The 26,803-nt window shown below is 58.0% G+C and overlaps 1 protein-coding gene across 1 annotated transcript in view; it reads right to left on the reverse strand.

The window, feature by feature from the left end:
- The window catches only part of LOC142468757 (talin-1-like), a gene marked incomplete at both ends in the record, with an annotated part of 229,739 nt that overhangs the window by 139,330 nt on the left and 63,606 nt on the right, over window positions 1-26,803 (reverse strand). The window contains 6 exons of the mRNA XM_075575267.1: window positions 1,226-1,358; window positions 6,717-6,898; window positions 7,976-8,116; window positions 12,359-12,520; window positions 21,879-22,022; window positions 22,104-22,226. Coding sequence (XP_075431382.1) covers window positions 1,226-1,358; window positions 6,717-6,898; window positions 7,976-8,116; window positions 12,359-12,520; window positions 21,879-22,022; window positions 22,104-22,226 — 885 coding nt within the window. The remainder of the gene's footprint in view (window positions 1-1,225; window positions 1,359-6,716; window positions 6,899-7,975; window positions 8,117-12,358; window positions 12,521-21,878; window positions 22,023-22,103; window positions 22,227-26,803) is intronic.

The raw sequence follows: 26,803 nt of genomic DNA on the forward strand, positions 1-26,803 counted from the left end.
GGGGGGACACAGAGAGTGAGAGAGGGGGACACAGAGTGAGAGAGGGGGGGACACAGAGAGTGAGAGAGGGGGGACACAGAGCGTGAGGGGGGGCACAGAGTGAGAGAGGGGGGACACAGAGAGTGAGAGGGGGGACACAGAGAGTGAGAGGGGGGACACAGAGAGTGAGAGGGGGGACACAGAGAGTGAGAGAGGGGGGACACAGAGAGTGAGAGGGGGACACAGAGAGTGAGAGGGGGACACAGAGAGTGAGAGGGGGGACACAGAGAGTGAGAGGGGGACAAGAGAGTGAGAGGGGGACACAGAGAGTGAGAGAGGGGGACACAGAGAGTGAGAGAGGGGGACACAGAGTGAGAGGGGGGGACACAGAGAGTGAGAGAGGGGGACACAGATAGTGAGAGAGGGGGGGACACAGAGTGAGAGGGGGGGACACAGAGAGTGAGAGAGGGGGACACAGAGAGTAAGAGGGGGACACAGAGTGAGAGAGAGGGGGACACAGAGAGTGAGAGAGGGGGGACACAGAGCGTGAGAGGGGGGACACAGAGTGAGAGAGGAGGGACACAGAGAGTGAGAGAGGGGGGGACACAGAGAGTGAGAGAGTGGGGGGGGACAGAGTGAGAGGGGGGACACAGAGAGTGAGAGAGGGGGGGACACAGAGAGTGAGAGAGGGGGGGACACAGAGAGTGAGAGGGGGGACACAGAGAGTGAGAGAGGGGGGACACAGAGAGTGAGAGGGGGGACACAGAGTGAGAGAGGGGGACACAGAGTGAGAGAGGGGGGGACACAGAGTGAGAGAGGGGGGGACACAGAGTGAGAGGGGGACACAGAGAGTGAGAGAGGGGGGGACAGAGCGTGAGAGGGGGGACACAGAGCGTGAGAGGGGGGACACAGAGTGTGAGAGGGGGGGACACAGAGCGTGAGAGAGGGGGGGATACAGAGCGTGAGAGAGGGGGGGACACAGAGCGTGAGAGAGGGGGGGACACAGAGCGTGAGAGAGGGGGGGACACAGAGCGTGAGAGAGGGGGGGACACATAGCGTGAGAGAGGGGGGGACACAGAGCGTGAGAGAGGGGGGGACACAGAGCGTGAGAGAGGGGGGGACCCCTGAGATGTTTCCCTCACTCCCCCGTGTGGGTGGTATATAAAATCTGATACCTGCCCTGGGGGGGGGGGAGGGGAGGGAAGGCAGAGAGATGATGGGGTGGTACTCATTACTCATTACTCACCTCCTGGGAGATGCCCTCCCGTGGTGCCAGCTGCTGGCTGATGGCTTCTAGTGAGGCCTGGTCCAGGTCTCGGACGGTCTGATTGAGAAGCTCAATGGCCTGGTCACACTCCCGCTGCCCGGGGGCCTTATCCCTGGGGGGTAAACAGGGTGACCTCCGCCTCTCTCACAGCTGCCCCATCGTGCCCCCCCCCCATGTCTCATGCGCCCTGCAGCCCCCCCCCCATGTCTCGGCACTCTGGAGCCCCCCCCATGTCTCGTACGCCCTGCAGCCCCCCCATGTCTCGTACGCTCTGCAGCCCTCCCCCCCCCATGTCTCGTACGCTCTGCAGCCCCCCCCCATGTCTCGGCACTCTGCAGCCCCCCCCATGTCTCGCACGGCTCTGCAGCCCTACCCCCCATGTCTCGTACGCCCTGCAGCCCCCCCCCCATGTCTCGTACGCTCTGCAGCCCTCCCCCCATGTCTCGTACGCTCTGCAGCCCCCCCCCATGTCTCGGCACTCTGCAGCCCCCCCCATGTCTCGGCACTCTGCAGCCCCCCCATGTGTCGGCACTCTGCAGCCCCCCCCCCCATGTCTCGGCACTCTGCAGCCCCCCCCCATGTCTCGTACGCCCTGCAGCCCCCCCCCATGTCTCGTACGCTCTGCAGCCCTCCCCCCATGTCTCGTACGCCCTGCAGCCCCCACCATGTCTCGTACGCTCTGCAGCCCTCCCCCCCATGTCTCGTACGCTCTGCAGCCCTACCCCTCATGTCTCGTACGCTCTGCAGCCCCCCCCCCCCATGTCTCGGCACTCTGCAGCCCCCCCCCATGTCTCGGCACTCTGCAGCCCCCCCCCATGTCTCGTACGCTCTGCAGCCCTCCCCCCCATGTCTCGTACACTCTGCAGCCCCCCCCCCATGTCTCGGCACTCTGCAGCCCCCCCCCATGTCTCGTACGCTCTGCAGCCCTCCCCCCCATGTCTCGTACGCTCTGCAGCCCCCCCCCATGTCTCGGCACTCTGCAGCCCCCCCATGTCTCGTACGCTCTGCAGCCCCCCCCCATGTCTCGTACGCTCTGCAGCCCTCCCCATGTCTCGTACGCTCTGCAGCCCTCCCCCCCATGTCTCGTACGCTCTGCAGCCCCCCCCATGTCTCGTACGCTCTGCAGCCCTCCCCCCCATGTCTCGTACGCCCTGCAGCCCTCCCCCCATGTCTCGTACGCCCTGCAGCCCCCCCCCATGTCTCGTACGCCCTGCAGCCCTACCCCCCATGTCTCGTACGCCCTGCAGCCCCCCCCCCATGTCTCGTACGCTCTGCAGCCCCCCCCATGTCTCGGCCGCTCTGCAGCCCCCCCCAAATGTCTCGTACGCTCTGCAGCCCCCCCCCCATGTCTTGTACGCTCTGCAGCCCTCCCCATGTCTCGTACGCTCTGCAGCCCTCCCCCCCATGTCTCGTACGCTCTGCAGCCCCCCATGTCTCGTACGCTCTGCAGCCCTCCCCCCCCATGTCTCGTACGCTCTGCAGCCCCCCCATGTCTCGTACGCTCTGCAGCCCTCCCCCCCATGTCTCGTACGCTCTGCAGCCCCCCCCATGTCTCGGCACTCTGCAGCCCCCCCATGTCTCGTACGCTCTGCAGCCCCCCCCCGTCTCGTACGCTCTGCAGCCCTACCCCCCATGTCTCGTACGCTCTGCAGCCCTCCCCCCCATGTCTCGTACGCTCTGCAGCCCCCCCCCCATGTCTCGGCACTCTGCAGCCCCCCCCCCCATGTCTCGTGTACGCTCTGCAGCCCCCCCCCATGTCTCGTACGCTCTGCAGCCCTCCCCATGTCTCGTACGCTCTGCAGCCCTCCCCCCCATGTCTCGTACGCTCTGCAGCCCCCCCCATGTCTCGTACGCTCTGCAGCCCTCCCCCCCATGTCTCGTACGCCCTGCAGCCCTCCCCCCCATGTCTCGTACGCCCTGCAGCCCCCCCCCATGTCTCGTACGCCCTGCAGCCCTACCCCCCATGTCTCGTACGCCCTGCAGCCCCCCCCCCATGTCTGGTACGCCCTGCAGCCCCCCCATGTCTCGTACGCTCTGCAGCCCCCCATGTCTCGTGCGCCCTGCAGCCCCCCCCATGTCTCGTGCGCCCTGCAGCCCCCCCCATGTCTCGTACGCCCTGCAGCCCCCCCCCATGTCTCGTACTCTCTGCAGCCCCCCCCATGTCTCGGCCGCTCTGCAGCCCCCCCCAAATGTCTCGTACGCTCTGCAGCCCCCCCCATGTCTTGTACGCTCTGCAGCCTTCCCATGTCTCGTACGCTCTGCAGCCCTCCCCCCCATGTCTCGTACGCTCTGCAGCCCCCCCATGTCTCGTACGCTCTGCAGCCCTCCCCCCCATGTCTCGTACGCTCTGCAGCCCCCAATGTCTCGTACGCTCTGCAGCCCTCCCCCCCATGTCTCGTACGCTCTGCAGCCCCCCCGATGTCTCGTACGCTCTGCAGCCCCCCCGATGTCTCGTACGCTCTGCAGCCCTCCCCATGTCTCGTACGCTCTGCAGCCCTCCCCATGTCTCGTACGCTCTGCAGTTCTCCCCCCCCCGATGTCTCGTACGCTCTGCAGCCACCCCCATGTCTCGTACGCTCTGCAGCCCTCCCCCCCATGTCTCGTACGCTCTGCAGCCCTCCCCCCCATGTCTCGTACGCTCTGCAGCCCTCCCCCCATGTCTCGTACGCTCTGCAGCCCTCCCCCCCATGTCTCGTACGCTCTGCAGCCCTCCCCCCCAAGTCTCGTACGCCCTGCAGCCCTCCCCCCATGTCTCGTACGCCCTGCAGCCCCCCCCATGTCTCGTACGCCCTGCAGCCCCCCCCATGTCTCGTGCGCCCTGCGGCCCCCCCCATGTCTCGTACGCCCTGCAGCACTCCCCCCCATATCTGGTACGCCCTGCAGCCCTCCCCCCATGTCTGGTACGCCCTGCAGCCCCCCCCCATGTCTGGTACGCCCTGCAGCCCCCCCATGTCTCGTACGCTCTGCAGCCCCCCATGTCTCGTGCGCCCTGCAGCCCCCCCCATGTCTCGTGCGCCCTGCAGCCCCCCCCATTTCTCGTGCGCCCTGCAGCCCCCCCATGTCTCGTAAGCTCTGCAGCCCCCCCATGTCTCGTACGCTCTGCAGCCCTCCCATGTCTCGTACGCCCTGCAGCCCCCCCCGTCTCGTGCGCCCTGCAGCCCCCCCCATTTCTCGTGCGCCCTGCAGCCCCCCCATGTCTCGTACGCTCTGCAGCCCCCCCATGTCTCGTACGCCCTGCAGCCCCCCCCCATGTCTCGTACGCTCTGCAGCTCCCCCATGTCTCGTGCGCTCTGCAGCCCCCCCCATGTCTCGTGCGCTTTGCAGCCCCCCCATGTCTCGTGCGCTCTGCAGCCCCCCCCCATGTCTCGTGCGCTCTGCAGCCCCCCCCATATCTCGTGCGCTCTGCAGCCCCCCCATGTCTCGTGCGCCCTGCAGCCCCCCATGTCTCGTGCGCTCTGCAGCCCCCCCCATGTCTTGTGCGCTCTGCAGCCCCCCATGTCTCGTGCGCTCTGCAGCCCCCCCCATGTCTCGTGCGCTCTGCAGCCCCCCCATGTCTCGGCACTCTGCAGCCCCCCCCATGTCTCGGCACTCTGCAGCCCCCCATGTCTCGGCACTCTGCAGCCCCCCCATGTCTCGGCACTCTGCAGCCCCCCCATGTCTAGGCACTCTGCAGCCCCCCACGTCTCGGCACTCTGCAGCCCCCCATGTCTCGTGCGCTCTGCAGCCCCCCATGTCTCGTGCGCTCTGCAGCCCCCCCCCCATGTCTCGGCACTCTGCAGCCCCCCCCCATGTCTCGGCACTCTGCAGCCCCCCCCCCATGTCTCGGCACTCTGCAGCCCCCCCATGTCTCGGCACTCTGCAGCCCCCCATGTCTAGGCACTCTGCAGCCCCCCCCCCATGTCTCGTGCGCTCTGCAGCCCCCCATGTCTCGTGCGCTCTGCAGCCCCCCCCCCCATGTCTCGGCACTCTTCAGCCCCCCCCCCATGTCTCGGCACTCTGCAGCCCCCCAATGTCTCGGCAGTATGCAGCCCCCCCACGTCTCGGCACTCTGCAGCCCCCCACGTCTCGGCACTCTGCAGCCCCCCACGTCTCGGCACTCTGCAGCCCCCCACGTCTCGGCACTCTGCAGCCCCCCACGTCTCGGCACTCTGCAGCCCCCCCATGTCTCGGCACTCTGCAGCCCCCCACGTCTCGGCACTCTGCAGCCCCCCACGTCTCGGCACTCTGCAGCCCCCCACGTCTCGGCACTCTGCAGCCCCCCACGTCTCGGCACTCTGCAGCCCCCCACGTCTCGGCACTCTGCAGCCCCCCACGTCTCGGCACTCTGCAGCCCCCCCATGTATCGGCGCTCTGCAGCCCCCCCATGTCTCGGCGCTCTGCAGCCCCCCACGTCTCGGCACTCTGCAGCCCCCCCACGTCTCGGCACTCTGCAGCCCCCCACGTCTCGGCACTCTGCAGCCCCCCACGTCTCGGCACTCTGCAGCCCCCCCACGTCTCGGCACTCTGCAGCCCCCCACGTCTCGGCACTCTGCAGCCCCCCCACGTCTCGGCACTCTGCAGCCCGAGACATGGCTCGGCACTCTGCAGCCCCCCACGTCTCGGCACTCTGCAGCCCCCCCACGTCTCGGCACTCTGCAGCCCCCCACGTCTCGGCACTCTGCAGCCCCCCACGTCTCGGCACTCTGCAGCCCCCCACGTCTCGGCACTCTGCAGCCCCCCACGTCTCGGCACTCTGCAGCCCCCCACGTCTCGGCACTCTGCAGCCCCCCACGTCTCGGCACTCTGCAGCCCCCCACGTCTCGGCACTCTGCAGCCCCCCACGTCTCGGCACTCTGCAGCCCCCCACGTCTCGGCACTCTGCAGCCCCCCATGTCTCGGCACTCTGCAGCCCCCCACGTCTCGGCACTCTGCAGCCCCCCCATGTCTCGGCACTCTGCAGCCCGAGACATGGCTCGGCACTCTGCAGCCCCCCACGTCTCGGCACTCTGCAGCCCCCCCACGTCTCGGCACTCTGCAGCCCCCCACGTCTCGGCACTCTGCAGCCCCCCACGTCTCGGCACTCTGCAGCCCCCCACGTCTCGGCACTCTGCAGCCCCCCCATGTCACGGCACTCTGCAGCCCCCCACGTCTCGGCACTCTGCAGCCCCCCACGTCTCGGAACTCTGCAGCCCCCCACGTCTCGGCACTCTGCAGCCCCCCACGTCTCGGCACTCTGCAGCCCCCCCATGTCTCGGCACTCTGCAGCCCCCCACGTCTCGGCACTCTGCAGCCCCCCACGTCTCGGCACTCTGCAGCCCCCCACGTCTCGGCACTCTGCAGCCCCCCACGTCTCGGCACTCTGCAGCCCCCCACGTCTCGGCACTCTGCAGCCCCCCACGTCTCGGCACTCTGCAGCCCCCCCATGTCTCGGCACTCTGCAGCCCCCCACGTCTCGGCACTCTGCAGCCCCCCACGTCTCGGCACTCCTCACCTCATGTTGGTGATCAGTCTCTTGATGGAGTCGGACACGGTGCGAGAGTGCCCGGCCAGCACTGACCACTGGGGAGGGTCCTTGGGGTTGGCAGCCAGAGATCGAGCCGTCTGGATGAGGCCGGAGGAGCTTTCCAGCATGGTCTGAGCGGCAGCAATGATTGGCTCCATGGCACGGAGTCCCTGCCGAGGCAACCAATTAAGAGTGAGAGAGCTAGGGGAGCCAATCAGGAGAGAGCGCGGGGGGGGGGGACCAATCAGGAGACAGAGCAGGGGGGGGAAACATTCAGGAGAGCGGGGGGGAACATTCAGGAGAGAGGGGGGGATATTCAGGAGAGAGCGGGGGTGAACATTCAGGAGAGAGCGGGGGGGGAACATGCAGGAGAGAGCAGGGGGGGGGAACATTCAGGAGAGAGCGGGGGGGGAACATTCAGGAGAGAGGGGGGGGGGGACATTCAGGAGAGAGGGGGGGAACATTCAGGAGAGAGGGGGGTATATTCAGGAGAGAGCGGGGGGAACATTCAGGAGAGAGCGGGGGGGGAACATTCAGGAGAGAGTGGAGGGGAACATTCAGGAGAGAGGGGGGGACATTCAGGAGAGAGCGGGGGGGGGAACATTCAGGAGAGAGGGGGGGGAACATTCAGGAGAGAGGGGGGGGACATTCAGGAGAGAGGGGGGGACATTCAGGAGAGAGGGGGGGGACATTCAGGAGAGGGGGGGGACATTCAGGAGAGAGGGGGGACATTCAGGAGAGAGGGGGGGAACATTCAGGAGAGCGGGGGGGAACATTCAGGAGAGCGGGGGGGGAACATTCAGGAGAGCGGGGGGGGGACATTCAGGAGAGCGGGGGGGGACATTCAGGAGAGGTGGGGGGGGACATTCAGGAGAGGGGGGGACACATTCAGGAGAGCGGGGGGGGAACATTCAGGAGAGCGGGGGGGGAACATTCAGGAGAGCGGGGGGGGACATTCAGGAGAGCGGGGGGGGACATTCAGGAGAGCGGGGGGGACATTCAGGAGAGGCGGGGGTGGACATTCAGGAGAAGGGGGGGGACATTCAGGAGAAGGGGGGGGACATTCAGGAGAGCGGGGGGAACATTCAGGAGAGCGGGGGGGGGGACATTCAGGAGAGCGGGGGGGGGGACATTCAGGAGAGCGGGGGGGGGGGACATTCAGGAGAGAGCGGGGGGGGAGGGAACAATCTGGGTAGCTCCCAATACCCTCTCCCCCTCTCCCCCTCTCCCCCTCTCGCTTCCCTCACCTCGGGGGAGATCTGAGCCGGGACGCTGGCAAACTCTGGGTTGGCAGCGAATGCGGTGAGGTTCTCCACGGCCTGGATGAGCGGCACGGTGGCACCGCGGCACTTTACCCGATTCTCATCATTAAACGTCCCATCCAGAGCCTGCGGAGAGAAGCAATCAGCAGCCGGCACAGTGACACCGTCTCTTTCCCACCGCCGGGTACCATGCAGCGCCCGCCCCTCCCAGCAGCGCCCGCCTCTCCCAGCAGCACCCGCCCCTCCCACCGCCGGGACACAGCAGCGCCCGTCCCTCCCACCGCCGGGACACAGCAGCGCCCGTCCCTCCCACCGCCGGGACACAGCAGCACCCGTCCCTCCCACCGCCGGGACACAGCAGCGCCCGCCCCTCCCACCGCCGGGACACAGCAGCACCCGCCCCTCCCACCGCCGGGACACAGCAGCGCCCGTCCCTCCCAGCAGCACCCGCCCCTCCCGCCCCCGGGTACCAGCAGCGCCCGTCCCTCCCAGCAGCGCCCGCCCCTCCCCGCGTACCAGCAGCGCCCGCCCCTCCCGTCCCAGCAGCGCCCGTCCCCGCGTACCAGCAGCGCCGGGACACAGCAGCGCCCGCCCCTCCCACCGCCGGGACACAGCAGCGCCCGCCCCTCCCACCGCCGGGAAACAGCAGCGCCCGTCCCTCCCACCGCCGGGACACAGCAGCACCCGTCCCTCCCACCGCCGGGACACAGCAGCACCCGTCCCTCCCACCGCCGGGACACAGCAGCGCCCGCCCCTCCCACCGCCGGGACACAGCAGCGCCCGCCCCTCCCACCGCCGGGTCCCAGCAGCGCCCGTCCCTCCCACCGCCGGGACACAGCAGCGCCCGCCCCTCCCACCGCCGGGACACAGCAGCGCCCGCCCCTCCCACCGCCGGGACACAGCAGCGCCCGCCCCTCCCACCGCCGGGACACAGCAGCGCCCGCCCCTCCCACCGCCGGGACACAGCAGCGCCCGCCCCTCCCACCGCCGGGACACAGCAGCGCCCGCCCCTCCCACCGCCGGGACACAGCAGCGCCCGTCCCTCCCACCGCCGGGACACAGCAGCGCCCGTCCCTCCCACCGCCGGGACACAGCAGCGCCCGTCCCTCCCACCGCCGGGACACAGCAGCGCCCGTCCCTCCCACCGCCGGGACACAGCAGCGCCCGTCCCTCCCACCGCCGGGACACAGCAGCACCCGTCCCTCCCACCGCCGGGACACAGCAGCACCCGCCCCTTCCACCGCCGGGACACAGCAGCGCCCGTCCCTCCCACCGCCGGGACACAGCAGCGCCCGTCCCTCCCACCGCCGGGACACAGCAGCGCCCGCCCCTCCCACCGCCGGGACAAAGCAGCGCCCGCCCCTCCCACCGCCGGGACACAGCAGCACCCGTCCCTCCCACCGCCGAGACACAGCAGCGCCCGTCCCTCCCACCGCCGGGACACAGCAGCACCCGTCCCTCCCACCGCCGGGACACAGCAGCACCCGTCCCTCCCACCGCCGGGACACAGCAGCGCCCGCCCCTCCCACCGCCGGGACACAGCAGCGCCCGCCCCTCCCACCGCCGGGACACAGCAGCGCCCGCCCCTCCCACCGCCGGGACACAGCAGCGCCCGTCCCTCCCACCGCCGGGACACAGCAGCGCCCGCCCCTCCCACCGCCGGGACACAGCAGCGCCCGTCCCTCCCACCGCCGGGACACAGCAGCGCCCATCCCTCCCACCGCCGGGACACAGCAGCACCCGCCCCTCCCACCGCCGGGACACAGCAGCACCCGTCCCACCCACCGCCGGGACACAGCAGCGCCCGTCCCTCCCACCGCCGGGACACAGCAGCGCCCGTCCCTCCCACCGCCGGGACACAGCAGCACCCGTCCCTCCCACCGCCGGGACACAGCAGCACCCGTCCCTCCCACCGCCGGGACACAGCAGCACCCGTCCCTCCCACCGCCGGGACACAGCAGCGCCCGCCCCTCCCACCGCCGGGACACAGCAGCGCCCGTCCCTCCCACCGCCGGGACACAGCAGCGCCCGTCCCTCCCACCGCCGGGACACAGCAGCGCCCGTCCCTCCCACCGCCGGGACACAGCAGCGCCCGTCCCTCCCACCGCCGGGACACAGCAGCACCCGTCCCTCCCACCGCCGGGACACAGCAGCACCCGTCCCTCCCACCGCCGGGACACAGCAGCACCCGTCCCTCCCACCGCCGGGACACAGCAGCGCCCGTCCCTCCCACCGCCGGGACACAGCAGCGCCCGTCCCTCCCACCGCCGGGACACAGCAGCACCCGTCCCTCCCACCGCCGGGACACAGCAGCACCCGTCCCTCCCACCGCCGGGACACAGCAGCACCCGTCCCTCCCACCGCCGGGACACAGCAGCACCCGTCCCTCCCACCGCCGGGACACAGCAGCGCCCGTCCCTCCCACCGCCGGGACACAGCAGCACCCGTCTCTCTCACGTTCGTAAGGAGTATCCGCGCTCACTATCAGCATTATTACAGGCAGCGTGCGAGCGTTCGTTAGGATTACCCGCGCTCACTATCAGCATTATTACAGGCAGCGTGCGAGCGTTCGTTAGGATTATCCGCGCTCACTATCAGCATTATTACAGGCAGCGTGCGAGCGTTCGTTAGGATTATCCGCGCTCACTATCAGCATTATTACAGGCAGCGTGCGAGCGTTCGTTAGGAGTATCCGCGCTCACTATCAGCATTATTACAGGCAGCGTGCGAGCGTTCGTTAGGAGTATCCGCGCTCACTATCAGCATTATTACAGGCAGCGTGCGAGCGTTCGTTAGGATTATCCGCGCTCACTATCAGCATTATTACAGGCAGCGTGCGAGCGTTCGTTAGGATTATCCGCGCTCACTATCAGCATTATTACAGGCAGCGTGCGAGCGTTCGTTAGGATTATCCGCGCTCACTATCAGCATTATTACAGGCAGCGTGCGAGCGTTCGTTAGGATTATCCGCGCTCACTATCAGCATTATTACAGGCAGCGTGCGAGCGTTCGTTAGGATTATCCGCGCTCACTATCAGCATTATTACAGGCAGCGTGCGAGCGTTCGTTAGGATTATCCGCGCTCACTATCAGCATTATCACAGGCAGCGTGCGAGCGTTCGTTAGGATTACCCGCGCTCACTATCAGCATTATTACAGGCAGCGTGCGAGCGTTCGTTAGGATTATCCGCGCTCACTATCAGCATTATTACAGGCAGCGTGCGAGCGTTCGTTAGGATTATCCGCGCTCACTATCAGCATTATTACAGGCAGCGTGCGAGCGTTCGTTAGGATTATCCGCGCTCACTATCAGCATTATCACAGGCAGCGTGCGAGCGTTCGTTAGGATTACCCGCGCTCACTATCAGCATTATTACAGGCAGCGTGCGAGCGTTCGTTAGGATTATCCGCGCTCACTATCAGCATTATTACAGGCAGCGTGCGAGCGTTCGTTAGGATTATCCGCGCTCACTATCAGCATTATTACAGGCAGCGTGCGAGCGTTCGTTAGGAGTATCCGCGCTCACTATCAGCATTATTACAGGCAGCGTGCGAGCGTTCGTTAGGATTATCCGCGCTCACTATCAGCATTATTACAGGCAGCGTGCGAGCGTTCGTTAGGAGTACCCGCGCTCACTATCAGCATTATTACAGGCAGCGTGCGAGCGTTCGTTAGGAGTACCCGCGCTCACTATCAGCATTATTACAGGCAGCGTGCGAGCGTTCGTTAGGATTATCTGCGCTCACTATCAGCATTATTACAGGCAGCGTGCGAGCGTTCGTTAGGAGTACCCGCGCTCACTATCAGCATTATTACAGGCAGCGTGCGAGCGTTCGTTAGGATTATCTGCGCTCACTATCAGCATTATTACAGGCAGCGTGCGAGCGTTCGTTAGGATTATCCGCGCTCACTATCAGCATTATTACAGGCAGCGTGCGAGCGTTCGTTAGGAGTACCCGCGCTCACTATCAGCATTATTACAGGCAGCGTGCGAGCGTTCGTTAGGATTATTCGCGCTCACTATCAGCATTATTACAGGCAGCGTGCGAGCGTTCGTTAGGATTATCCGCGCTCACTATCAGCATTATTACAGGCAGCGTGCGAGCGTTCGTTAGGATTATCCGCGCTCACTATCAGCATTATTACAGGCAGCGTGCGAGCGTTCGTTAGGATTATCCGCGCTCACTATCAGCATTATTACAGGCAGCGTGCGAGCGTTGGCGAGTCTTTTCACGGTCTCTCTCTGATTGTTGCTGCCGCATACAGTACTCCCCACTTCCCCTTATTGATTGTATTCTGTTTCCCACTCCCCCACAGGTCCTGGATGTCTGAGCCGCTGGTCAGATTATGGTCCTAGAGGTGGTTACCTTGATGGTCTTCACGAGGTTGGCAGTGCTGTTCGCCACTTCCTTGGCTGATTGGACAAACTGCCTCTTGGCGACGGGGTTTGCCGTGTGGCTGGAGGCTAAGCGGCAGGCGTTACACAGAGAGGACGTGTGCTTCGCCACAATGGTGGCAGCCGAAAGCACCTACACAAAGAAGGGGTACAGTATATGAAGGAGGGGGAACCATATGTGAAACAGCAGAGCCGCCCGGGGAGGGGGGGCGCCCAATAAGAGGAAGGGGGTGAAAAATCTGCAGAGAAGTGAATGCGTGACATGTGGTGTGGATTTGCACTAGTGAGAAGACCGGTGCGAAACTGCCTGTGATTGGGTGCAAGAAGGTATTAGCTCCCCTGTGATTGGGTGCAAGAAGGTATTAGCTCCCCTGTGATTGGGTGCGGGATAGTATTAGCTCCCCTGTGATTGGGTGCGGGATAGTATTAGCTCCCCTGTGATTGGGTGCGGGATAGTATTAGCTCCCCTGTGATTGGGTGCAAGAAGGTATTAGCTCCCCTGTGATTGGGTGCGGGATAGTATTAGCTCCCCTGTGATTGGGTGCGGGATAGTATTAGCTCCCCTGTGATTGGGTGCAAGAAGGTATTAGCTCCCCTGTGATTGGGTGCGGGATAGTATTAGCTCCCCTGTGATTGGGTGCGGGATAGTATAAGCTCCCATGTGATTGGGTGCGGGATAGTATTAGCTCCCCTGTGATTGGGTGCAGGATAGTATTAGCTCCCCTGTGATTGGGTGCGGGATAGTATTAGCTCCCCTGTGATTGGGTGCAGGATAGTTTTAGCTCACCTGTGATTGGGTGCGGGATAGTATTAGCTCCCCTGTGATTGGGTGCGGGATAGTATTAGCTCCCCTGTGATTGGGTGCGGGATAGTATTAGCTCCCCTGTGATTGGGTGTGGGATAGTATTAGCTCCCCTGTGATTGGGTGCGGGATAGTATTAGCTCCCCTGTGATTGGGTGCGGGATAGTATTAGCTCCCCTGTGATTGGGTGCGGGATAGTATTAGCTCCCCTGTGATTGGGTGCAGGATAGTATTAGCTCCCCTGTGATTGGGTGCAGGATAGTTTTAGCTCCCCTGTGATTGGGTGCAGGATAGTTTTAGCTCCCCTGTGATTGGGTGCGGGATAGTATTAGCTCCCCTGTGATTGGGTGTGGGATAGTATTAGCTCCCCTGTGATTGGGTGCGGGATAGTATTAGCTCCCCTGTGATTGGGTGCGGGATAGTATTAGCTCCCCTGTGATTGGGTGCGGGATAGTATTAGCTCCCCTGTGATTGGGTGCGGGATAGTATTAGCTCCCCTGTGATTGGGTGCAGGATAGTATTAGCTCCCCTGTGATTGGATGCGGGATAGTATTAGCTCCCCTGTGATTGGGTGCAAGAAGGTATTAGCTCCCCTGTGATTGGGTGCGGGATAGTATTAGCTCCCCTGTGATTGGGTGCGGGATAGTATTAGCTCCCCTGTGATTGGGTGCGGGATAGTATTAGCTCCCCTGTGATTGGGTGCAAGAAGGTATTAGCTCCCCTGTGATTGGGTGCGGGATAGTATTAGCTCCCCTGTGATTGGGTGCGGGATAGTATTAGCTCCCCTGTGATTGGGTGCAAGAAGGTATTAGCTCCCCTGTGATTGGGTGCGGGATAGTATTAGCTCCCCTGTGATTGGGTGCGGGATAGTATTAGCTCCCCTGTGATTGGATGCGGGATAGTATTAGCTCCCCTGTGATTGGGTGCAGGATAGTATTAGCTCCCCTGTGATTGGATGCGGGATAGTATTAGCTCCCCTGTGATTGGGTGCGGGATAGTATTAGCTCCCCTGTGATTGGGTGCGGGATAGTATTAGCTCCCCTGTGATTGGGTGCGGGATAGTATTAGCTCCCCTGTGATTGGGTGCGGGATAGTATTAGCTCCCCTGTGATTGGGTGCGGGATAGTATTAGCTCCCCTGTGATTGGGTGCGGGATAGTATTAGCTCCCCTGTGATTGGGTGCAAGAAGGTATTAGCTCCCCTGTGATTGGGTGCGGGATAGTATTAGCTCCCCTGTGATTGGGTGCGGGATAGTATTAGCTCCCATGTGATTGGGTGCGGGATAGTATTAGCTCCCCTGTGATTGGGTGCAGGATAGTATTAGCTCCCCTGTGATTGGGTGCGGGATAGTATTAGCTCCCATATGATTGGGTGCAGGATAGTTTTAGCTCACCTGTGATTGGGTGCGGGATAGTATTAGCTCCCCTGTGATTGGGTGCGGGATAGTATTAGCTCCCCTGTGATTGGGTGCAGGATAGTATTAGCTCCCCTGTGATTGGGTGTGGGATAGTATTAGCTCCCCTGTGATTGGGTGCGGGATAGTATTAGCTCCCCTGTGATTGGGTGCGGGATAGTATTAGCTCCCCTGTGATTGGGTGCGGGATAGTATTAGCTCCCCTGTGATTGGGTGCAGGATAGTATTAGCTCCCCTGTGATTGGGTGCAGGATAGTTTTAGCTCCCCTGTGATTGGGTGCGGGATAGTTTTAGCTCCCCTGTGATTGGGTGCGGGATAGTATTAGCTCCCCTGTGATTGGGTGTGGGATAGTATTAGCTCCCCTGTGATTGGGTGCGGGATAGTATTAGCTCCCCTGTGATTGGGTGCGGGATAGTATTAGCTCCCCTGTGATTGGGTGCGGGATAGTATTAGCTCCCCTGTGATTGGGTGCGGGATAGTATTAGCTCCCCTGTGATTGGGTGCAGGATAGTATTAGCTCCCCTGTGATTGGGTGTGGGATAGTATTAGCTCCCCTGTGATTGGGTGCGGGATAGTATTAGCTCCCCTGTGATTGGGTGCGGGATAGTATTAGCTCCCCTGTGATTGGGTGCGGGATAGTATTAGCTCCCCTGTGATTGGGTGCAGGATAGTATTAGCTCCCCTGTGATTGGGTGCAGGATAGTTTTAGCTCCCCTGTGATTGGGTGCAGGATAGTTTTAGCTCCCCTGTGATTGGGTGCGGGATAGTATTAGCTCCCCTGTGATTGGGTGTGGGATAGTATTAGCTCCCCTGTGATTGGGTGCGGGATAGTATTAGCTCCCCTGTGATTGGGTGCGGGATAGTATTAGCTCCCCTGTGATTGGGTGCGGGATAGTATTAGCTCCCCTGTGATTGGGTGCGGGATAGTATTAGCTCCCCTGTGATTGGGTGCAGGATAGTATTAGCTCCCCTGTGATTGGGTGCGGGATAGTTTTAGCTCCCCTGTGATTGGGTGCGGGATAGTATTAGCTCCCCTGTGATTGGGTGCGGGATAGTATTAGCTCCCCTGTGATTGGATGCGGGATAGTATTAGCTCCCCTGTGATTGGGTGCAGGATAGTTTTAGCTCCCCTGTGATTGGGTGCGGGATAGTATTAGCTCCCCTGTGATTGGGTGCGGGATAGTTTGAGCTCCCCTGTGATTGGATGCGGGATAGTATTAGCTCCCCTGTGATTGGGTGCGGGATAGTATTAGCTCCCCTGTGATTGGGTGCGGGATAGTATTAGCTCCCCTGTGATTGGGTGCGGGATAGTTTGAGCTCCCCTGTGATTGGATGCGGGATAGTATTAGCTCCCCTGTGATTGGGTGTGGGATAGTTTTAGCTCCCCTGTGATTGGGTGCAGGATAGTATTAGCTCCCCTGTGATTGGGTGCAGGATAGTTTGAGCTCACCTGTGATTGGGTGCAGGATAGTTTTAGCTCCCCTGTGATTGGGTGCAGGATAGTTTGAGCTCACCTGTGATTGGGTGCGGGATAGTATTAGCTCCCCTGTGATTGGGTGCGGGATAGTATTAGCTCCCCTGTGATTGGGTGCGGGATAGTTTTAGCTCCCCTGTGATTGGGTGCGGGATAGTATTAGCTCCCCTGTGATTGGGTGCAGGATAGTATTAGCTCCCCTGTGATTGGGTGCGGGATAGTATTAGCTCCCCTGTGATTGGGTGCGGGATAGTATTAGCTCCCCTGTGATTGGGTGCGGGATAGTATTAGCTCCCCTGTGATTGGGTGCGGGATAGTATTAGCTCCCCTGTGATTGGGTGCGGGATAGTATTAGCTCCCCTGTGATTGGGTGCAAGAAGGTATTAGCTCCCCTGTGATTGGGTGCGGGATAGTATTAGCTCCCCTGTGATTGGGTGCGGGATAGTATTAGCTCCCCTGTGATTGGATGCGGGATAGTATTAGCTCCCCTGTGATTGGGTGCGGGATAGTATTAGCTCCCCTGTGATTGGGTGCGGGATAGTATTAGCTCCCCTGTGATTGGGTGCGGGATAGTATTAGCTCCCCTGTGATTGGGTGCGGGATAGTATTAGCTCCCCTGTGATTGGGTGCAGGATAGTATTAGCTCCCCTGTGATTGGGTGCGGGATAGTATTAGCTCCCCTGTGATTGGGTGCGGGATAGTATTAGCTCCCCTGTGATTGGGTGCGGGATAGTATTAGCTCCCCTGTGATTGGGTGCGGGATAGTATTAGCTCCCCTGTGATTGGGTGCGGGATAGTATTAGCTCCCCTGTGATTGGGTGCAAGAAGGTATTAGCTCCCCTGTGATTGGGTGCGGGATAGTATTAGCTCCCCTGTGATTGGGTGCGGGATAGTATTAGCTCCCCTGTGATTGGGTGCAAGAAGGTATTAGCTCCCCTGTGATTGGGTGCGGGATAGTATTAGCTCCCCTGTGATTGGGTGCGGGATAGTATTAGCTCCCCTGTGATTGGATGCAGGATAGTATTAGCTCCCCTGTGATTGGGTGCGGGATAGTATTAGCTCCCCTGTGATTGGGTGCGGGATAGTATTAGCTCCCCTGTGATTGGATGCGGGATAGTATTAGCTCCCCTGTGATTGGGTGCGGGATAGTATTAGCTCCCCTGTGATTGGGTGCGGGATAGTATTAGCTCCCCTGTGATTGGGTGCGGGATAGTATTAGCTCCCCTGTGATTGGGTGCGGGATAGTATTAGCTCCCCTGTGATTGGGTGCGGGATAGTATTAGCTCCCCTGTGATTGGGTGCGGGATAGTATTAGCTCCCCTGTGATTGGGTGCGGGATAGTATTAGCTCCCCTGTGATTGGGTGCGGGATAGTATTAGCTCCCCTGTGATTGGGTGCGGGATAGTATTAGCTCCCCTGTGATTGGGTGCGGGATAGTATTAGCTCCCCTGTGATTGGGTGCGGGATAGTATTAGCTCCCCTGTGATTGGGTGCGGGATAGTATTAGCTCCCCTGTGATTGGGTGCGGGATAGTATTAGCTCCCCTGTGATTGGGTGCGGGATAGTATTAGCTCCCCTGTGATTGGGTGCGGGATAGTATTCGCTCCCCTGTGATTGGGTGCGGGATAGTATTAGCTCCCCTGTGATTGGATGCGGGATAGTATTAGCTCCCCTGTGATTGGGTGCAGGATAGTTTTAGCTCCCCTGTGATTGGGTGCGGGATAGTATTAGCTCCCCTGTGATTGGGTGCAGGATAGTTTTAGCTCCCCTGTGATTGGGTGCGGGATAGTATTAGCTCCCCTGTGATTGGGTGCGGGATAGTTTTAGCTCCCCTGTGATTGGGTGCGGGATAGTATTAGCTCCCCTGTGATTGGGTGCGGGATAGTATTAGCTCCCCTGTGATTGGGTGCGGGATAGTATTAGCTCCCCTGTGATTGGGTGCGGGATAGTATTAGCTCCCCTGTGATTGGGTGCGGGATAGTATTAGCTCCCCTGTGATTGGGTGCGGGATAGTATTCGCTCCCCTGTGATTGGGTGCGGGATAGTATTAGCTCCCCTGTGATTGGGTGCGGGATAGTATTAGCTCCCCTGTGATTGGGTGCGGGATAGTATTAGCTCCCCTGTGATTGGGTGCGGGATAGTATTAGCTCCCCTGTGATTGGGTGCGGGATAGTATTAGCTCCCCTGTGATTGGGTGCGGGATAGTATTAGCTCCCCTGTGATTGGGTGCGGGATAGTATTAGCTCCCCTGTGATTGGGTGCGGGATAGTATTAGCTCCCCTGTGATTGGGTGCGGGATAGTATTAGCTCCCCTGTGATTGGGTGTGGGATAGTATTAGCTCCCCTGTGATTGGGTGCGGGATAGTATTAGCTCCCCTGTGATTGGGTGCGGGATAGTATTAGCTCCCCTGTGATTGGGTGCGGGATAGTATTAGCTCCCCTGTGATTGGGTGCGGGATAGTTTTAGCTCCCCTGTGATTGGGTGCGGGATAGTATTAGCTCCCCTGTGATTGGGTGCGGGATAGTATTAGCTCCCCTGTGATTGGGTGCGGGATAGTATTAGCTCCCCTGTGATTGGGTGCGGGATAGTTTTAGCTCCCCTGTGATTGGGTGCGGGATAGTATTAGCTCCCCTGTGATTGGGTGCAGGATAGTATTAGCTCCCCTGTGATTGGGTGCGGGATAGTTTTAGCTCCCCTGTGATTGGGTGCGGGATAGTATTAGCTCCTCTGTGATTGGGTGCGGGATAGTATTAGCTCCCCTGTGATTGGGTGCGGGATAGTATTAGCTCCCCTGTGATTGGGTGCGGGATAGTATTAGCTCCCCTGTGATTGGGTGCGGGATAGTATTAGCTCCCCTGTGATTGGGTGCGGGATAGTATTAGCTCCCCTGTGATTGGGTGCGGGATAGTATTAGCTCCCCTGTGATTGGGTGCAGGATAGTATTAGCTCCCCTGTGATTGGGTGCGGGATAGTATTAGCTCCCCTGTGATTGGGTGCAGGATAGTTTTAGCTCCCCTGTGATTGGGTGCAGGATAGTATTAGCTCCCCTGTGATTGGGTGCAGGATAGTATTAGCTCCCCTGTGATTGGGTGCGGGATAGTATTAGCTCACCTGTGATTGGGTGCGGGATAGTTTTAGCTCCCCTGTGATTGGGTGCGGGATAGTATTAGCTCCCCTGTGATTGGGTGCGGGATAGTATTAGCTCCCCTGTGATTGGATGCGGGATAGTATTAGCTCCCCTGTGATTGGGTGCAGGATAGTTTTAGCTCCCCTGTGATTGGGTGCAGGAAAGTTTTAGCTCCCCTGTGATTGGGTGCGGGATAGTATTAGCTCCCCTGTGATTGGGTGCGGGATAGTTTGAGCTCCCCTGTGATTGGGTGCGGGATAGTTTTAGCTCCCCTGTGATTGGGTGCAGGATAGTTTTAGCTCACCTGTGATTGGGTGCAGGATAGTATTAGCTCCCCTGTGATTGGGTGCAGGATAGTTTGAGCTCACCTGTGATTGGGTGCAGGATAGTTTTAGCTCCCCTGTGATTGGGTGCGGGATAGTATTAGCTCCCCTGTGATTGGGTGCGGGATAGTATTAGCTCCCCTGTGATTGGGTGCAGGATAGTTTGAGCTCACCTGTGATTGGGTGCGGGATAGTATTAGCTCCCCTGTGATTGGGTGCGGGATAGTATTAGCTCCCCTGTGATTGGGTGCGGGATAGTTTGAGCTCCCCTGTGATTGGGTGCGGGATAGTATTAGCTCCCCTGTGATTGGGTGCGGGATAGTATTAGCTCCCCTGTGATTGGGTGCGGGATAGTATTAGCTCCCCTTTGATTTGGTGCGGGATAGTATTAGCTCCCCTGTGATTGGGTGCGGGATAGTATTAGCTCCCCTGTGATTGGATGCGGGATAGTATTAGCTCCCCTGTGATTGGGTGCAGGATAGTATTAGCTCCCCTGTGATTGGGTGCGGGATAGTATTAGCTCCCCTGTGATTGGGTGCGGGATAGTATTAGCTCCCCTGTGATTGGGTGCGGGATAGTATTAGCTCCCCTGTGATTGGGTGCGGGATAGTATTAGCTCCCCTGTGATTGGGTGCGGGATAGTATTAGCTCCCCTGTGATTGGGTGCAGGATAGTATTAGCTCCCCTGTGATTGGGTGCAGGATAGTATTAGCTCCCCTGTGATTGGGTGCAGGATAGTATTAGCTCCCCTGTGATTGGGTGCAGGATAGTTTTAGCTCACCTGTGATTGGGTGCGGGATAGTATTAGCTCCCCTGTGATTGGGTGCAGGATAGTATTAGCTCCCCTGTGATTGGGTGTGGGATAGTATTAGCTCCCCTGTGATTGGGTGCGGGATAGTATTAGCTCCCCTGTGATTGGGTGTGGGATAGTATTAGCTCCCCTGTGATTGGGTGCGGGATAGTATTAGCTCACCTGTGATTGGGTGCAGGATAGTATTAGCTCCCCTGTGATTGGGTGCGGGATAGTATTAGCTCACCTGTGATTGGGTGCGGGATAGTTTTAGCTCCCCTGTGATTGGGTGCGGGATAGTATTAGCTCCCCTGTGATTGGGTGCGGGATAGTATTAGCTCCCCTGTGATTGGATGCGGGATAGTATTAGCTCCCCTGTGATTGGGTGCAGGATAGTTTTAGCTCCCCTGTGATTGGGTGCAGGAAAGTTTTAGCTCCCCTGTGATTGGGTGCGGGATAGTATTAGCTCCCCTGTGATTGGGTGCGGGATAGTTTGAGCTCCCCTGTGATTGGATGCGGGATAGTATTAGCTCCCCTGTGATTGGGTGCGGGATAGTTTTAGCTCCCCTGTGATTGGGTGCAGGATAGTTTTAGCTCACCTGTGATTGGGTGCAGGATAGTATTAGCTCCCCTGTGATTGGGTGCAGGATAGTTTGAGCTCACCTGTGATTGGGTGCAGGATAGTTTTAGCTCCCCTGTGATTGGGTGCAGGATAGTTTGAGCTCACCTGTGATTGGGTGCGGGATAGTATTAGCTCCCCTGTGATTGGGTGCGGGATAGTATTAGCTCCCCTGTGATTGGGTGCGGAATAGTTTTAGCTCCCCTGTGATTGGGTGCGGGATAGTATTAGCTCCCCTGTGATTGGGTGCAGGATAGTATTAGCTCCCCTGTGATTGGGTGCGGGATAGTATTAGCTCCCCTGTGATTGGGTGCGGGATAGTATTAGCTCCCCTGTGATTGGGTGCGGGATAGTATTAGCTCCCCTGTGATTGGGTGCGGGATAGTATTAGCTCCCCTGTGATTGGGTGCGGGATAGTATTAGCTCCCCTGTGATTGGGTGCGGGATAGTATTAGCTCCCCTGTGATTGGGTGCAGGATAGTATTAGCTCCCCTGTGATTGGGTGCAGGATAGTATTAGCTCCCCTGTGATTGGGTGCAGGATAGTATTAGCTCCCCTGTGATTGGGTGCAGGATAGTTTTAGCTCACCTGTGATTGGGTGCGGGATAGTATTAGCTCCCCTGTGATTGGGTGCAGGATAGTATTAGCTCCCCTGTGATTGGGTGCGGGATAGTATTAGCTCCCCTGTGATTGGGTGTGGGATAGTATTAGCTCCCCTGTGATTGGGTGCAGGATAGTATTAGCTCCCCTGTGATTGGGTGCGGGATAGTATTAGCTCCCCTGTGATTGGGTGCGGGATAGTATTAGCTCCCCTGTGATTGGGTGCAGGATAGTTTTAGCTCACCTGTGATTGGGTGCAGGATAGTATTAGCTCCCCTGTGATTGGGTGCGGGATAGTTTTAGCTCCCCTGTGATTGGGTGCAGGATAGTTTTAGCTCACCTGTGATTGGGTGCAGGCTGGGTCTCCCAGGTTCTGACACGCCATTTGGATGGACTGATTGGCTCTGGCAAATTGGGTGGGATCCACCAAGCCCTGCTGCCCTGCCCGGCTGTTGGGGTCTGACACCCCCACGAGGTATGCGGCCTGCGGGAAGGAGACATGCAGTCAGGGATCCCAGGACAGTGAGATCGGCACAGAGCAGACGTGACCCCCCCAGCTCAGTACCTGCGCTGCAGCCTCGGTCAGACCACACAGAGCTTTGGAAGCAGCGCCCACAGAGTCACCAAATTCGGGCAGGTTACTGGTCTTGGCGTTGTGAGAAATGCCGGCCATGGACTCACCGAGGACCTGAGAGAGAGAGTCCAACATTTATTTTATGCATTTATTTATAACATGTGTTACAGGCAGTAATACAGTGAGAGTTACCTCTCGTTCTCACGCATGTCCTGGGCACAGAGTTATAACATGTTACAGGCAGTAATACAGTGAGAGTTACCTCTCGTTCTCACGCATGTCCTGGGCACATAGTTATAACATGTTACAGGCAGTAATACAGTGAGAGTTACCTCTCGTTCTCACGCATGTCCTGGGCACAGAGTTATAACATGTTACAGGCAGAAATACAGTGAGAGTTACCTCTCGTTCTCACGCATGTCCTGGGCACAGAGTTATAACGTGTTACAGGCAGTAATACAGTGAGAGTTACCTCTCACTCTCACGCATGTCCTGGGCACAGAGTTATAACGTGTTACAGGCAGTAATACAGTGAGAGTTACCTCTCGTTCTCACGCATGTCCTGGGCACAGAGTTATAACGTGTGTTACAGGCAGTAATACAGTGAGAGTTACCTCTCGTTCTCACGCATGTCCTGGGCACAGGGTTATAACGTGTGTTACAGGCAGTAATACAGTGAGAGTTACCTCTCGTTCTCACGCATGTCCTGGGCACAGAGTTATAACGTGGTACAGGCAGTAATACAGTGAGAGTTACCTCTCGTTCTCACGCATGTCCTGGGCACAGAGTTATAACGTGTTACAGGCAGTAATACAGTGAGAGTTACCTCTCGTTCTCACGCATGTAATGGGCACAGAGTTATAACATGTGTTACAGGCAGTAATACAGTGAGAGTTACCTCTCGTTCTCACGCATGTCCTGGGCACATAGTTATAACATGTTACAGGCAGTAATACAGTGAGAGTTACCTCTCGTTCTCACGCATGTCCTGGGCACAGAGTTATAACATGTTACAGGCAGTAATACAGTGAGAGTTACCTCTCGTTCTCACGCATGTCCTGGGCACAGAGTTATAACGTGTTACAGGCAGTAATACAGTGAGAGTTACCTCTCACTCTCACGCATGTCCTGGGCACAGAGTTATAACGTGTTACAGGCAGTAATACAGTGAGAGTTACCTCTCGTTCTCACGCATGTCCTGGGCACAGAGTTATAACGTGTGTTACAGGCAGTAATACAGTGAGAGTTACCTCTCGTTCTCACGCATGTCCTGGGCACAGGGTTATAACGTGTGTTACAGGCAGTAATACAGTGAGAGTTACCTCTCGTTCTCACGCATGTCCTGGGCACAGAGTTATAACGTGGTACAGGCAGTAATACAGTGAGAGTTACCTCTCGTTCTCACGCATGTCCTGGGCACAGAGTTATAACGTGTTACAGGCAGTAATACAGTGAGAGTTACCTCTCGTTCTCACGCATGTAATGGGCACAGAGTTATAACACGTGTTACAGGCAGTAATACAGTGAGAGTTACCGCTCGTTCTCACGCATGTCCTGGGCACAGAGTTATAACGTGTTACAGGCAGTAATACAGTGAGAGTTACCTCTCGTTCTCACGCATGTCCTGGGCACAGAGTTATAACGTGTTACAGGCAGTAATACAGTGAGAGTTACCTCTCGTTCTCACGCATGTCCTGGGCACAGAGTTATAACATGTGTTACAGGCAGTAATACAGTGAGAGTTACCTCTCGTTCTCACGCATGTAATGGGCACAGAGTTATAACATGTGTTACAGGCAGTAATACAGTGAGAGTTACCTCTCGTTCTCACGCATGTCCTGGGCACAGAGTTATAACATGTGTTAAAGGCAGTAATACAGTGAGAGTTACCTCTCGTTCTCACGCATGTCCTGGGCACAGAGTTATAACGTGTTACAGGCAGTAATACAGTGAGAGTTACCTCTCGTTCTCACGCATGTAATGGGCACAGAGTTATAACATGTGTTACAGGCAGTAATACAGTGAGAGTTACCTCTCGTTCTCACGCATGTCCTGGGCACAGAGTTATAACATGTGTTACACGCAGTAATACAGTGAGAGTTACCTCTCGTTCTCACGCATGTCCTGGGCACAGAGTTATAACATGTGTTACAGGCAGTAATACAGTGAGAGTTACCTCTCGTTCTCACGCATGTCCTGGGCATAGAGTTATAACGTGTTACAGGCAGTAATACAGTAAGAGTTACCTCTCGTTCTCACGTATCTCCTGGGCACAGAGTTATAACGTGTGTTACAGGCAGTAATACAGTGAGAGTTACCTCTCATTCTCACGCATGTCCTGGGCACAGGGTTATAACGTGTGTTACAGGCAGTAATACAGTGAGAGTTACCTCTCGTTCTCACGCATGTCCTGGGCACAGAGTTATAACGTGGTACAGGCAGTAATACAGTGAGAGTTACCTCTCGTTCTCACACATGTCCTGGGCACAGAGTTATAACGTGTTACAGGCAGTAATACAGTGAGAGTTACCTCTCGTTCTCACGCATGTCCTGGGCACAGAGTTATAACATGTGTTACAGGCAGTAATACAGTGAGTTACCTCTCGTTCTCACGCATGTCCTGGGCACAGAGTTATAACGTGTTACAGGCAGTAATACAGTGAGAGTTACCGCTCGTTCTCACGTATGTCCTGGGCACAGAGTTATAATGTGTTACAGGCAGTAATACAGTGAGAGTTACCTCTCGTTCTCACGCATGTCCTGGGCACAGAGTTATAACGTGTGTTACAGGCAGTAATACAGTGAGAGTTACCTCTCGTTCTCACGCATGTCCTGGGCACAGAGTTATAACGTGTTACAGGCAGTAATACAGTGAGAGTTACCTCTCGTTCTCACGCATGTCCTGGGCACAGAGTTATAACATGTGTTACAGGCAGTAATACAGTGAGAGTTACCTCCAGTTCTCACGCATGTCCTGGGCACAGAGTTATAACGTGTGTTACAGGGAGTAATACAGTGAGAGTTACCTCTCGTTCTCACGCATGTCCTGGGCACAGAGTTATAACATGTGTTACAGGCAGTAATACAGTGAGAGTTACCGCTCGTTCTCACGCATGTCCTGGGCACAGAGTTATAACGTGTTACAGGCAGTAATACAGTGAGAGTTACCTCTCGTTCTCACGCATGTCCTGGGCACAGAGTTATAATGTGTGTTACAGGCAGTAATACAGTGAGAGTTACCTCTCGTTCTCACGCATGTCCTGGGCACAGAGTTATAACATGTGTTACAGGCAGTAATACAGTGAGAGTTACCTCTCGTTCTCACGCATGTCCTGGGCACAGAGTTATAACATGTGTTACAGGCAGTAATACAGTGAGAGTTACCTCTCGCTCTCACGCATGTCCTGGGCACAGAGTTATAACGTGTTACAGGAAGTAATACAGTGAGAGTTACCTCTCGTTCTCACGCATGTCCTGGGCACAGAGTTATAACGTGTTACAGGAAGTAATACAGTGAGAGTTACCTCTCGTTCTCACGCATGTCCTGGGCACAGAGTTATAACATGTGTTACAGGCAGTAATACAGTGAGAGTTACCTCTCGTTCTCACGCATGTCCTGGGCACAGAGTTATAACGTGTTACAGGCAGTAATACAGTGAGAGTTACCTCTCACTCTCACGCATGTCCTGGGCACAGAGTTATAACGTGTTACAGGCAGTAATACAGTGAGAGTTACCTCTCGTTCTCACGCATGTCCTGGGCACAGAGTTATAACGTGTGTTACAGGCAGTAATACAGTGAGAGTTACCTCTCGTTCTCACGCATGTCCTGGGCACAGGGTTATAACGTGTGTTACAGGCAGTAATACAGTGAGAGTTACCTCTCGTTCTCACGCATGTCCTGGGCACAGAGTTATAACGTGGTACAGGCAGTAATACAGTGAGAGTTACCTCTCGTTCTCACGCATGTCCTGGGCACAGAGTTATAACGTGTTACAGGCAGTAATACAGTGAGAGTTACCTCTCGTTCTCACGCATGTAATGGGCACAGAGTTATAACACGTGTTACAGGCAGTAATACAGTGAGAGTTACCGCTCGTTCTCACGCATGTCCTGGGCACAGAGTTATAACGTGTTACAGGCAGTAATACAGTGAGAGTTACCTCTCGTTCTCACGCATGTCCTGGGCACAGAGTTATAACGTGTTACAGGCAGTAATACAGTGAGAGTTACCTCTCGTTCTCACGCATGTCCTGGGCACAGAGTTATAACATGTGTTACAGGCAGTAATACAGTGAGAGTTACCTCTCGTTCTCACGCATGTAATGGGCACAGAGTTATAACATGTGTTACAGGCAGTAATACAGTGAGAGTTACCTCTCGTTCTCACGCATGTCCTGGGCACAGAGTTATAACATGTGTTAAAGGCAGTAATACAGTGAGAGTTACCTCTCGTTCTCACGCATGTCCTGGGCACAGAGTTATAACGTGTTACAGGCAGTAATACAGTGAGAGTTACCTCTCGTTCTCACGCATGTAATGGGCACAGAGTTATAACATGTGTTACAGGCAGTAATACAGTGAGAGTTACCTCTCGTTCTCACGCATGTCCTGGGCACAGAGTTATAACATGTGTTACACGCAGTAATACAGTGAGAGTTACCTCTCGTTCTCACGCATGTCCTGGGCACA

Source organism: Ascaphus truei, chromosome 1, assembly GCF_040206685.1.
Source record: "Ascaphus truei isolate aAscTru1 chromosome 1, aAscTru1.hap1, whole genome shotgun sequence".
Lineage (NCBI taxonomy): Eukaryota > Metazoa > Chordata > Amphibia > Anura > Ascaphidae > Ascaphus > Ascaphus truei.